The 13,186-nt window shown below is 35.3% G+C and overlaps 1 protein-coding gene across 6 annotated transcripts; it reads right to left on the bottom strand.

Annotated features, from left to right (window-relative positions):
* Positions 1-277: 277 nt before the first annotated feature.
* LOC142161736 (putative late blight resistance protein homolog R1A-3) lies at positions 278-10,475 on the bottom strand. 6 transcript variants are annotated; one of them, XR_012701035.1, is made up of 7 exons: positions 10,255-10,475; positions 10,025-10,139; positions 6,728-6,946; positions 5,707-6,006; positions 2,208-4,898; positions 1,391-2,125; positions 278-1,312 (listed from the first exon to the last, which is right to left on the bottom strand). XR_012701035.1 is itself a non-coding variant. In XM_075233926.1 (7 exons), exons 4-6 carry the CDS (start codon positions 6,863-6,865, stop codon positions 1,425-1,427), a joined length of 3,912 nt encoding a protein of 1,303 aa, XP_075090027.1. In that variant the 5' UTR covers positions 6,866-6,946; positions 7,722-7,789; positions 10,025-10,139; positions 10,255-10,475; the 3' UTR covers positions 278-1,312; positions 1,391-1,424. The 6 variants fall into 6 exon arrangements, 5 of the variants coding, with proteins under 5 accessions (XP_075090027.1, XP_075090026.1, XP_075090025.1 ...); XM_075233926.1 differs by adding an exon at positions 7,722-7,789 and having other exon boundaries at positions 1,391-4,898; XM_075233925.1 differs by adding an exon at positions 7,722-7,789 and having other exon boundaries at positions 1,391-4,898; positions 10,025-10,125.
* Between the last annotated feature and the right edge of the window lie 2,711 nt (positions 10,476-13,186).

Genomic DNA, 13,186 nt, shown 5'->3' with positions numbered 1-13,186 from the left:
GCTTGGACTTGATGTGCTTTGCATAGTTCATTCTTCCACACGTTGCTGAAATAAATTGCATTAGATTTCTTTGACCTTACAATTTTTGGTTGATTTTCCATGCTATATAGTAGGTAAAAGTCACAGTATTTGGGAGTTAATTGGTGGAAGAGATTAGGAGAATGGCATTGTATATTTGTATTGCATTCATAACTTTTTCATCACTGTACTCGCCTATATTCAAGCATGTCACTTGCAGGTTATACAATCACTTGTGAACTCATTAGCACACATCAAAGGCGTAGTATTGTGGTGGTATTTTACATTCACAGACTTAAAAATCGTGGATTATCTTTGAACAAGAAAAAGAAAGAAACAGGAAATATGAAAAAAGATGCCATAGCGAAAAAGAAAGAAAACATGGCTTCAACCCAAGTTGAATGCCCAAGTAGCCTACATTGGAGAGAGATTTCCGGATAGTTTACAAGCAGTTCACAACTTTTCACATCATGAGTTAGCTTTTGCAGCCAAAGTTGGCGAGTCTGTGACAGAGTGCTATCGAAGCTAAGCATCACTAAAACTAGTGCTGCAGTTGAGCCGGGCTGTTGAACAACAATCAAGGCATTGTCAATTTGGGAGGATGAAAGTGTGAGCTTCTTGTTTGTTGTTTCACAGAAGACGGAGCAAGAGTAGCAGGAAAATTATCTACACATGTAGAGCTAGCTGCAACTACAGCTGCATCTAATTGTAAATTCATCGACCTGCACTTGTTTTTCTTTCATCCCATGTGCATCAACTTGTTGCGCCTCACCACTGGCAGCCAGCGAGGTAGGTATAAAGACCGGAGAATTTGAATTTTCTGCATTACAGTTGAAGTTGCACCACCATCTACTCTTTCTTCACTGTTATGTAAAGTGAATTCACATCTTCACTGTTATACAGCCAGCCTCAACTCCAAATACGTCTATGGGCTTATTCTTGGTGCGTGTGAATTCCACCAGCCTGCATCACAATTGAAACTCTATGCTGGACTGATTGTGAAAAATATATAAAAACTTGAAAAGGCTGAGATATAAGATAACATTCATATAGTACAGAGGTTTCCCACTTCTTGCTATCCTCCAAATCCACTTCCTAAAGTATTATTCCATCATTGCACTCCCATGTATGTTTCTGGACTTGAGGAGTAACATATGATATGCAAACAATTCAAGCCATGCCGAAGAAAAGAGATTATACAAGAACAACAATTTGAAAGAACAAATGTAACTAGCAGGGAGAATGCTGGATTTATCTTTAGCCTCTAAAGCTGGATGTATTCCTTACATGCATTCTGCAAAAGATGATTCCACTGGTCAAACTCTGCCACATATAATAAAAATGAGGAGGTAATAAATTCGTCTATACTCACATATTTTCCAAGGGTAAAAGTGCTCAAGACTTGATCAGTTATAAACAAGGACCTGAATATCCCCCATCATATCTTCAACATCTTGCTTAATCTTCATAGCAGATGATTCAAGTCGACGGCACCTCACCAGTTCGATACTTTTTAAGGAACAAATATCCCCAAAACTAGGCGGAATCTCCTTAAGCTTACGACAGTACCGCAGTCGTAATTTCTCAAGCGCAGGAAAGGATTCCTCTCTAACCTCCCACTTAGAAAGATTCACTCGCTGCAAGGTCAAACATTTGAGATTCTGGAATGTGTCTTCCTCCCCCATGTTCCATTCCTCCCCCTCGATGATTGCGTTTTTAAGGTACATCTGTTCAAGGTTGGACAGTCTTCCTATTGTTGATAGTAAATCGGATGTCAGAGGAAACTCACACAAACACAACATTTTCACACTCGAAGGGAAGTGAAAATCCCAAAGCCGATTTGTCGCTACAGAGAGCGCACTATCATTTGAATTTGAACTTTTAAAAGTTACTTTGAGAGATTCTAGTTCATTTAGGAAGTCCAATTTCGGGAACCAATATCGCCCTGTTGAACAATCCCATGATTCCTTGAGATCAAATCGAAGCTCTTGAAGATTGGGAAACCTTTTGAAAATATCCTCTGTGTCTTTTGAATAGGAAACTTCGAGTCCCCGTAATAATCTCAAGCTCACTAACTTTGAGTCCTCTGCTACTAGTATTGGTTCATCTGTATCCAAATCAAAGAAAGAACAATCAGCTATGCCCAGCACTCGCAACTTTACAAGATTCCAAATTGTTGGTAATATTACCAAGGGGGGTCCATTGTTTTTCACCCACAGAGTTTCCAGATTCCAGAGATTTGAAAAAGACGAAGGCAGAGATTTAACTTCTGTCCGAATGTATAAGTACCTCAAATGAACCAATGTGCATATTTTATTCAGCAAAGAATCATTCGCCGTGATAAAAAAGTTATCCAGTTGCAACACTCTAAGAAGCCTGAAGTGTGTTAGGTGGCATATATCATAAAGAAGATTATTGTCATGATATATGTGGTCAGTTATCCTCAAAGAATAGAGGTGTTTACCGGAATGCCTTTTATTTTTTGAATCGAAGAGGGAAAAATTGTTATGCCCAAAGTGCCCCTGACCATATTCAATGTTCATTTGACGTGGCATCAGATATGAAGAAGATGATGATGGAGCACTTGAACTTATCTCGTCAAACAACTTTTCCTCTCTTGCTTTTATCAAACAAAAGTCATGCACAAGATCATGAATTTGGCAAGTCGTGTGTTTACCTATCTCGTTGAAAGAAATTACCAAGCTACTGGAAATTAAATTATCCAAATAAACATCCATCACTTCTTCCACACTGTTCATCTCTGTGTGTTCCGCAAATCCTTCGGCACGCCAGAATCTTTTCAAAAGTTCGACTGGAATTGCTCTGTCCTTCCGATAACTTGCAAAGTAAAGTAAGCACGACTTTAAGGGATCAGGTAAATGGTCATAACTTAATTCTATAACCTTCATCACGTCCTCTTCTTTCTGGAAAATGAAGGAATTCAAATTATTTCGAACTTCAAGCCACACACTCCTTTTCTTTTCCTTCCTCGCAATGACTCCAGCAATCAAATCAACCACCAAAGGAAGCCGTTTACAGTTTTGGACTATCTCTTCTCCAACATCCACTAGCTCATCAGGGCAACTTTCTTTTCCAAAGACCTTTTTCTCTAATAACTCCCAACTTTCTTCCGGTCTTAGCAATCGAAGGTCAAGAGGATCACTGTGGCGTTGTGCATGCATAGCCACTTTCTTTTCTCGAGTCGTCAAAATAACTCGACTTCCTTTCTCAACTTCAGGAAAAGGTCTTGTCAACTCATCCCATGCTGCAGTGTCCCACAAATCATCTAAGACTATAAGGTACCTCTTTCCAAATAGATATTTTCGTAGCTCATCAGCAACATCAATATTCTCACTGAATTTCAAAGTTGAGCCAGTAACTTGATTAAATAGTTTTTTCAGCAACTCCATCTCGTCATACTTTTGATCGACTGTACACCATGCACGGATGTCAAAATGACCAAAAACTGACTTATCATTATACACTTTGTACGCCAAAGTAGTTTTACCGGAACCCGGCATACCAGTGATCGAAATGACATCTAGCGTTTTTGGTCCACTGGTGAGCTTCCTAATTATCAAATATGTCTCCTCTTTAAAACCTACGATTATTTTTCCAGCTATTGATGAATTGCGCTCAAATGGCTTGTTGGGAGAGTTTACAACAATGACGCCCATGTTCCTGGGAATCTTCTCAAATAAATTTGAGACATCTTCTTTGATAAGATTGATCTTTTCTATGGCAACGGGAAGTGAGAAAATAAGATGTAAGAGGCCATTATCTCTTACAATAATTGAATCAATGACATCTTTTGTCACGTATGCCATATCTAAAATACCTGCCCAGAGATCTTTATACAATTCTTGCTCAACATTCCCGAAGAAAGATCTTATGAATTCTAAATCTTCTTTCACCAGCCTGATTTCTTCCTTTATCAAAGCAACTAAATAAGCATTGGAATTGAGCAAATCATTTAGGTGTCTAAGTAGAAGATGCATGAACAGGGGTCCATCACTCATGGGAAAGCAGAGTTGAGATGAGTCCGGGGCTTTCAAGTAAACATCTTTGAGTTCTCTCTTCAGGAGTTCAATATTTTCAAGCAAGCCTAGAGTTGCACTATTTGTTACATTGGTACTCTCTCCATTCTTTGATTTCTCTTCTAAGTCGCGAGCAATAGCTGATACGTCCCTGGTAAGTGCTCCAACACGTGCTAGGAATTCAAACAACTTGCCAGTATGAATAAAGTCCTTAGGCACATCAGTGAGAATGATTAATAGGAACTCTATCATGATATGAATGTTTCGAGCCCCTGGAGTGCTAGCGGTAATAACATTTATCATGTGCTCTTGTAGATGAATCAGATATTCTCTAAGAATGTCCGGAGAGGTTTCTAGGAGCTGCTTAATAAAGTGTCCAACTTCTGCTGATGTTGAAGCGTTCAAATTTGTAAAACATATGTGCATAACCTCCAACTGAGTTGGAATAATCTCAAAGAATAGATGTTCTAGCTTGAAGAGTCGAGAGTGCCCACCAATTTGATTAGGCCATAGGAAGCGTCCTACTCTCTCAGCCATTAGTTGAAACTGAGGTAAGACATATTCAACAATCTCATGTCCAACGCAACCATTCACTATCAACTTGTGGAAATCTCTTATGTTGCCACATACATTCTGAAGAATCTCATATTCAGTCATGAATGGAGAAAGTTGTTCGGCATGATACTTGGAAAGATGATGGAGATTCAGAAGGAGGAAGTCCAGCTCCAATACCATCTTTTCAGTTAGATCCACGTCAACAGCTTTTTGAATTTCTTCATTCTTTAAGCTCTCTATGAAATCCAGAACATTGAGAGTGTCCTTGCGAAGGGTAGAAAATGACACCTGCCAAAAGACCAAACATTATATCAAATTCTCACAAAGAAAGACAGTTAATTCTCTATATATTATGTTCTTAGAGTTTGAGCAACTAGTTATGTATCCAAAATAAGCATGTCAAGAAAATGGTTTACTATGCATATGTTCAACTGCATTAAAAGAATATGTTCGGCTGGTGTCCCCACCCCCCTCAATTTACTACATTATGCACTAAACAGAGGGATGGACGATTTAGTGAAGATTTATTCTAACCATTATGAGGAAGAGATGAATATAAGTAACTGTCAAACATATAAACACAACCTCTTGAAAATCATAACTAACCAGGATTGATAAGCTTTATAACGTTTAGTTGTTTTTTTCTTTATTCTTACAACAAGAAGTTTATAATTCTATCAATAAGTTCATATTCTTTGTTATAAAATAGTGAATGCACGTCTCTGGTAGCAAAAACTTGCTCAGACTCGGTATTTATACCAAATCATACTAACATATAATGGTTAAGCGATTTAATAACGAAAGAATATATATTAAGTGAAAGAACTTTATGTGCAGACACATGGCATGCATCTGTTGGTTTAGTATATAAAGTCACAATTAATTGGGAAGAAATAAAATAGAATAAACAAGAAATAAAATTTATCCGATTCATGATATTAAGAGAAAAAGTAGTATAGACGTCATGGATTTCGATTTCTTCAACCATACGTTCATTTGCCTCAATATTTTTAGCTTCGGGTTCATTTGCTGAAGTATTTAGTGAAGAAACGGAAGTAGAGGTGATTATGTGAAGGTGGGAATAATCACAACATACGTCACGGATTTCAATGTCTTCAACCATAGGTTCCTTTGCTGAAGTGGGAGGAGCAAGTTTCTGCAAATAAACACCAATAGCATCAAGGTACAACCCAGAACGCCCGTGAAATCCCACAATAGCTACACCTTCTTTCATCACAAGTGAAAATGGGGTTCCACCAGCCTCACACCCAAATGGTCCATAATTCTTTGCATTAGTTATAAAACATAGAGATTTTATAACCGAATGGTGGTAAAAACGTCCAAATGTCCCCTTAATGCCTGTTAAATATTCCAATGGAGTCGCCTCAATAACAACCTGAGATTATTGCAAATTACATATCGGTTAAATAAGTAGCAGAGTCGGAAATTTTGACAAGAATTCAGAAAAGTGCAAGCATGTCATATTAGGATTCAAAATTTTTGACCTAAAGCAAATTTGGACACTTAGTTGAATCCTCCCAATGCAAAGGAAGCATCAAACTTAAATATGAAGCAACAACAACAACAACAACCCAGTATAATCCCACTAGTGGGGTCTGGGGAGGGTAATTTGTACGCGGACCTTACCCCTACACTGGGGTAGAGAGGCTGTTTCCGATAGACCCTCGGCTCCCTCCCTCCAAGAACTCCCCACCTTGCTCTTGGGGTGACTCGAACTCACAACTTCTTGGTTGGAAGTGGAGGGTGCTCACCACTAGAGCAACCCACTCTTGTTTAAATATGAAGCAACAAGTTCATTCATATCTTTGACTTGAAAGATGCTTATATAACTATAGATTTTACACTTTGTATACTAAAATTGCAAAACGTTGCTACACTATCATATTAAGTTAACCTATAACATAATTTTTCATATCAAGAGTTTGATAAGGTAATTTGAAGGCTGTAAGATAAACGAATAACTGGTTTAATTATCTTAATAATTAAATTTTTTACATAAGTTAAGCTCATTGCTATGACATGACACATAATAAACTTGAGAAGAACATGACAATTACGTGAAATAAATATGTTGACCACAATATTTTTGGACTTACCTTGTCTCTTTGACCACCATCCCCACCAAACTTTGGTGAGTCGATGGTAGTACCTTGTTCAATAATGGTTTTGAACATGATGGAGTCTATAACATCTCCATGAGCAATCAATATTTCTTTAATAGGACTTTTCAGCATGTAATTCCATTCTGATCCACCAGTGCCTCCCCATGGCTCCAACAATATTGAGTCCGCTTGATCGTAACTCACTTGATTTCCCTTCACGTACATAACAAATCAATGGCTCCATTATATGCCGTGAAAAAAATAGAATGAATATAGATACAGTCATGTAATAGAAGAGAAGGCAAGGTACCACTATTGGCGATTTACTTTGATTTTTTTTTTCAATCCCTTTCTCTTAATATTTCTTATGATCATTCTATTTAAAGTTATTCATTCTATATAGGGAAAATGCATAAGTACCCCCATGACCTATAGTTGGATTTTCAACTACACACTTTATCTTTACGGGGGTTCTATTACCCCCGTACTATTTTGAAATAGAATTATTGGCACCCTAAAGGCTTATGTGGCAGAGCGTGTGTATTTCACTCTCCCTGAGAGAGTGAGGCAAAATTATAATTTTAATTTCTAGAAAAAATTTACTTTCTTAATATTTTCAAATTAAATATATAATTTCTCACGTTTTCTTTTTTCTGTTCTTTTCCTTTGACTTTTTTTACTTCTTTTCTTTTCTCCTACAGTTCCGTCTTCACTTTTTCGACATCATTCGCCGGCAACGTTGTCCGGCTTTTCTTCTTTCATTTATCATGCTAATATGCTTCTTCTTTCTCTTCCTTTCACACACAATAACACTCTCAAAAAGATTTATTCATATGCAAAACAAAATATACTCAGATCTGAAAAAATATCTATCATCGGAAAATCTTTTCTACACCAGAAAAAATGGTGTCAATGAAATTTTAACCGAAAGAATTTTTTTTCTAACCCAACAGCACATATATACTCAAGATCATTCACCATCACTCACCTTTTAATTTTGATTACGCCGCCCACAACCACCATCCAAAACCCTCAACCACAATAGCCATTAAAGACCTTAAGCCAAGCATAACAAAAAAAAAAAAAAAAAAGAAGTCACTGATTGAAGACATTAAGGTGAATCCTTGTTGTTCAGCTTGGTTAGGTGACATAAATCAAATAGAGAAAGAAGAAAGGAAAAAAGAAGAGAAAATGAGGAAGAGAATAAGAAATAAATAAAAAATTTAATGAAATACCACGTGTCAAGCGAGTGTGGTTCACCTCCTAAAAAGAATATTGTGGTGTTTTAAGGGTAAATTTATTCTACTTCAAAATAGTTCAGGGGAATAATAGGACCCCCGCAAAGATAAGGTGTGTAATTGAAAATCTGACTATAGGTCAGGGGGTACTTATGCATTTTCCCTTCTATATAAGGTGTTAGAAGAGTAACATAAGTCATTAGTTTTTTTTTCAATCCCTTTCTCTTAATATTTCTTATGATCATTCTATTTAAAGTTATTCATTCTATATAAGGTGTTAGAAGAGTAACATAAGTCATTAGTTTTAAGAAAGGGATTCGTGCTTGTGTGTAAGTATGAGGTGAAGAAAAGGAAGTAGAGGTGATTAAGCAAAGGAGGAAATAATCACTTAAACCTAGCATTTAATCACATCGTGTCTCTCCGTTTTCATCTTTATATTTCTTTGTTGCCCACTGAATACTAAGATTCAAAGGTTAGAGGATCAATTTAGGGAGAGGAAAAGAGGCATAACCTCAAAAATTAACATATTGGAACCAAAAAGAAAGATCATAAAGGATCATTGACACATGGACATCTAATCATATGTCAGGTTGTTTAAAATTATTGCATAATGTGCGAAAAATATATAGATGTCCTGTGCTTCGCCTGATGGAAGCAATGTTGTAGCCACCAACGAGGGTTCAACAAAGCTTGTAGGAAATTTGGTTTTGAAAAATATTCTTTGTGTCCGGCTTAACGTGCAATTGATATCTATGTCGCGATTGATGGATCACTCGGATTTTTTTCCTATGCATTAAACTTTTATGTGTTATACATGACATCACCTCAAGGATGTTGACTGGAGTGTGTGAACGTAGAGATGGATTCTACTGTTTTTAGAACAAGTCGAGGGTGTGTGCGCTAAAGATAGGTGGCGTTGACTTGTTGAATCTTTGGTACAAGCATTTGGGACATCCTTCTCTACAAGTGACCTAATCAATTTTTGTTGTAGATGTAAAAAGAAATTGACGTTTTGTATAAGAGTTGTGATGTGTGTCATCGGACAAAACAAAAGAGAGAGAAAATTTCTGAGTAATTTTAGAGTTTCTAGCATTTGTGAATTAATTCATTGTAATTTATGGGGACCTTATCGAATGACTTCGTCTTGAGGTGCATCGTATTTTTTATTATTGAAGATGATTATTCGCGTGCTGGTAGATTTTTTTATTGATTGATAAGAAAGAAGTAGCCAAACTGTGAAGAAAGTTTTTGCAATGATAGAGAGACAATTCAATAAGCGTGGAAAGAAAACATCATCACATATTGAATGTAGCACGGGCCTTGCATTTTCAAGGTAATTTACCTATAGAGTTTTTTTTTTTTTTGGGGGGGGGATGGGGTTGATAGCATGCCATTTGATTAATCGAGCTCTGTCCTTAACTTTGAATGGAAAAACCCCTTATAAGCTTTTATACGGTCGAGTGCCTATGTATGGGCATCTTCAAGTATTTGGTTACATGTGTTTATGCACATAATTTAGGGAGGACGGGTGACAACTTTTCGAGTAGAAGTCGTAGGACTAGGATTTACTATTTGTATATATATTCTTATTACTCAATAGATGAAGGCAAGGCTTTTCTCTTCCTTTTTTACCGAAACTCGGTCTATATTTTGGCAACCATTAAGTAAATTGTATATATCTTGCATGTCGGTTGTATAAACGGCATACAATATATACAACTAACATAATTTTATACAAGTTGTATGTATATATAATTTTTTTACCGCATTCTGTACAATAAAAGGTTATATTCAAATTGTATATAATTGTAGCTTTTGACTGAAATTACTGTTGAGAGTCCCATTATCATAAATTCAAAGGCTTCCTCTTTCGAGAATTCTTAATATTACTTATATTAGGGAGAAAATTAGAAAAACGATTTATGAGCGAGTGAGAGAAAAAACACTTTGGTTTTCTTCTGGCAGAAACCTATTGGTAACTTTGAACAGATACTACTATTAAGGGTTGTGTGCCTTCCCTTTTATATATGACTGTACAAATTGTATGACATACCGATAATTTGATTGCTTTCCCTTTCTCTCTTTCTCCTTCAATTTCTTTTCCTCTTTCCATTGTTGTAACTGTTCCTTCCCTTCCTTTCATGTTCTCAAGATCTGATGCATAAAACCTAATCAGGAGAAAGAATACAAAGAAGCTGAAGAAAGCCATTGCAGAAAACACGATTGCAGATATAAAAATTCAGTTAAATAAACTTTGTTTAGCTAAGACCATGGTTGACTAACCTTTTTAATTGATGTTGAAGATGAAAATTCTGAGATATATACTGAGTCAACACAGATTATGTAATGGTTGCTCCTCTCTGTTTTTGTGTATGTATGAATTCTCCCCATTTCAACAAACCAACTAAGAGATAAGAAAAAAATTCGAAATAGGATAAGGCACCATATCATTGATGTTAGGTAGAAATTGGTTGGACGCCAATTTTGAAATATACAGTCTTTAGTGTAGAAAATGCCCCAAATAGTCCGATATCTCTCTATTTTAACTCAAACTAATCTTATTTCTTTTACATCGAGCACTAATAATCCACATTCTTTAATAAAATGGTACACTTTTAGTCTTCATGCTTGATATAAAAAAACAAAATTCCATAGGAAAATATTTTCCTAAAAAAAGAGTTCTTATCATTTATTTTTCATTGTTTGTTTGGTTGGTTTGTTTAGAGAATAAAATATTTTTTAGAAATTATTTTATGCTACTTTTCTTACCCCTCCCCTTTCTCTCAAATCACCATGTTTCTCGTGCTCCCCTTCCCCCTCCCGTCCCCTTCTCCCAACCTCAATTACCCAACGTTTTCAAAACTCTATTTTCTTCAAAAAATTAATTATTTTTTAAAAATTTTATAAAAAACTAAAGGGACTAATGTGTTGCTTTACTTTTTCTCACAAAAACAACATTGAAATTTGTGTTACACAACTAAAAAGAAAATATTCTTTTTTTGTTGAAAAAGAAAGTACTCATTCTACAACATGAAAAGGTACTTATTTTGTTAAAATGAAATAAAATACATTTTCTATATCATGAAAAAAAAAATTGCTACATCATTTTGTTGAAATGAAAGAAAATATTTTTTCTACATCATAAAAAGAAGAAGAATTAACCCAACTAGCCGCCTACCTAACTACTTAAACTAAAAATAGCCCGTGGATATATAATATATGTATAATTTATGTATTATATGTGTATAATTATGTATAATAAATGTATAGTCTATGTATATGGCCAGAAAATGTAAATAGTGAAGAAAAGCTTGAAGAAAAGGGTGTGGAAGGTTGAAGAAATATTTTGGAAAATGTTTTCTTCTCTTGACAGGGAAAATATTTTTCTCCAATTGGAGGAAAATGAGTTGATGAGGAAAATATTTTCCAAAATATTTAAGCCAACCAAACATGAGAAAATTGAAAAATACTTTTCGGAAAATATTTTTTTTTCATATCAAACATGGAGACTAAAAGTGTATCACTTTATTAAAGAATGTGGATTATTAGTGCTCCATGTGAAAGAAATATGTCACGACCCGAAATTCTCACCTTCGGTACCGTGATGGCGCATAATATTTCACTTGCTAGGCAAGCCAACGTTAGAATAATTTAAACTATTTTTTTAACAATTTTAGATTTCTTAATAACAAAGAAACAAGTGCGGAAATAAAATCTGAAATAAAGTGAATAATCCATAATAATAGCGATGTCTAAATATCATCCCAAAACTGGAGTCACAAGTGCACGAACTTGTAGAATAATACAAACAAGGGTCTGAATAAAATAATGTTGTATGAAAGAAAGCACACAGCAAAAATAAAGTAGAAGGGGAAATTAGAACTGCGAACGTCGTGCAGTTATACCTCAAGTCTCCACTTGTAGCTGAATCTGAGCACAATCTACAGTACGCCGGTAGGACCAACTCCGAAATCTACACAATAAGTGCAAAGTGTAGTATGAGTACAACCGACCACATATACTCTGTAAGTGATGAGCCTAACCTCGACGAAGTAGTGACGACCCTAAGGCAGGTCACTTACATTAACATGTACGCAATAATAGTAATAACAACAATAATAGAAATAAAATAAGTAACTCATTTCAACAGTTGAAGCCAACTCGGCAGTCATAACCAACTATTATTTCAATCTATTTCCATTGCGATGAGCAACCCACTCCAACAATATAACTCTTCAATAAATTTCCGTTGCGGCGTGCAACCCGATCTCCCAATATATTCCTTTTCATTTCCGTTGTGGTGTACAACCCACTCCAACAATATAATTTAACAACTCTTAAATATAATAAAAATACTCCAATAAATACCACATTCAGTAAGTAATTATTAGGCAACAATGAACACAATATTTATAAATTATTTAGGAACAAGTAATGACAAGTAGCAATTAATTGAGGAAATCAGAGAGAAAATAGGCAATTTAATTTCTAATATACTAAATGTCAAGTAGCAATTAAGTCACATAAGTCAAATAAACATGTAACAATTATAGCATGGATTCAAGGCATAATATTGAGCAAGGAATATGCGAGAAATAATTAATATAATAATTAATTTATGTCTTAAAATAATTTATGATTTCAAATAATTATGCTTTGACGACATATAGACACTCGTCACCTCGCCTATACGGCGTTCACATGAATTTCATATAACAAATCATTCAAGGGTTTTATTCCCTCAAGTCAAGGTTAACCACGCCACTTACCTCAATTTGCAACCAACTCATGATTTCAATACACCCTTGCCTCGCGAATTAGTGACCAAAAACTTTAAATCTAGTCACAAACAATTCAATATACTCAACACGAATCTTAGGAATTAATTCCATATGAATTCTACTAATATTCCGGATTAAAATCCAAAATTCATTTTAAACATTGACTGTGGGACCCATGTCTTGAATCTAAGAAAAACACACAAAATCCTAACACCCGTTCCGATACAAGTTCAACCATACAAAAATTATCGAATTCCAACATCGGATTGACCTTCAAATCTCAATTTTACATTTTTGGAATATTTTATACAAATCTGGTTTTTCTTCCATAAATTCACGGATTCATGATGTAAATGAGTATGAAATCATGAAATATAATTAATATAGGATAAGGAACACTTACCCCAATGTTTTCCCGTGAAAATAGCCCAAAA

Source organism: Nicotiana tabacum, chromosome 17 (assembly GCF_000715075.1).
Source record: "Nicotiana tabacum cultivar K326 chromosome 17, ASM71507v2, whole genome shotgun sequence".
Classification (NCBI taxonomy): Eukaryota; Viridiplantae; Streptophyta; class Magnoliopsida; order Solanales; family Solanaceae; genus Nicotiana; species Nicotiana tabacum.
Note: the sequence above shows the minus strand (reverse complement) of the source record. Positions and strands in the feature narration are given on the sequence as shown.

What these genes read in the sequence shown, in the direction of transcription:
- LOC142161736 (XM_075233924.1), bottom strand. Translation starts at nt 10,114, where the DNA reads ATGAAAGGAAGGGAAGGAACAGTTACAACAATGGAAAGAGGAAAAGAA. An exon ending in ATGGTGGTCAAAGAGACAAG is followed by an intron (nt 6,007 to 6,727) that starts GTAAGTCCAAAA and finishes CAATAATCTCAG; the next exon opens with GTTGTTATTGAGGCGACTCC. An exon ending in AAGACATTGAAATCCGTGAC is followed by an intron (nt 4,899 to 5,706) that starts GTATGTTGTGAT and finishes GTCTTTTGGCAG; the next exon opens with GTGTCATTTTCTACCCTTCG.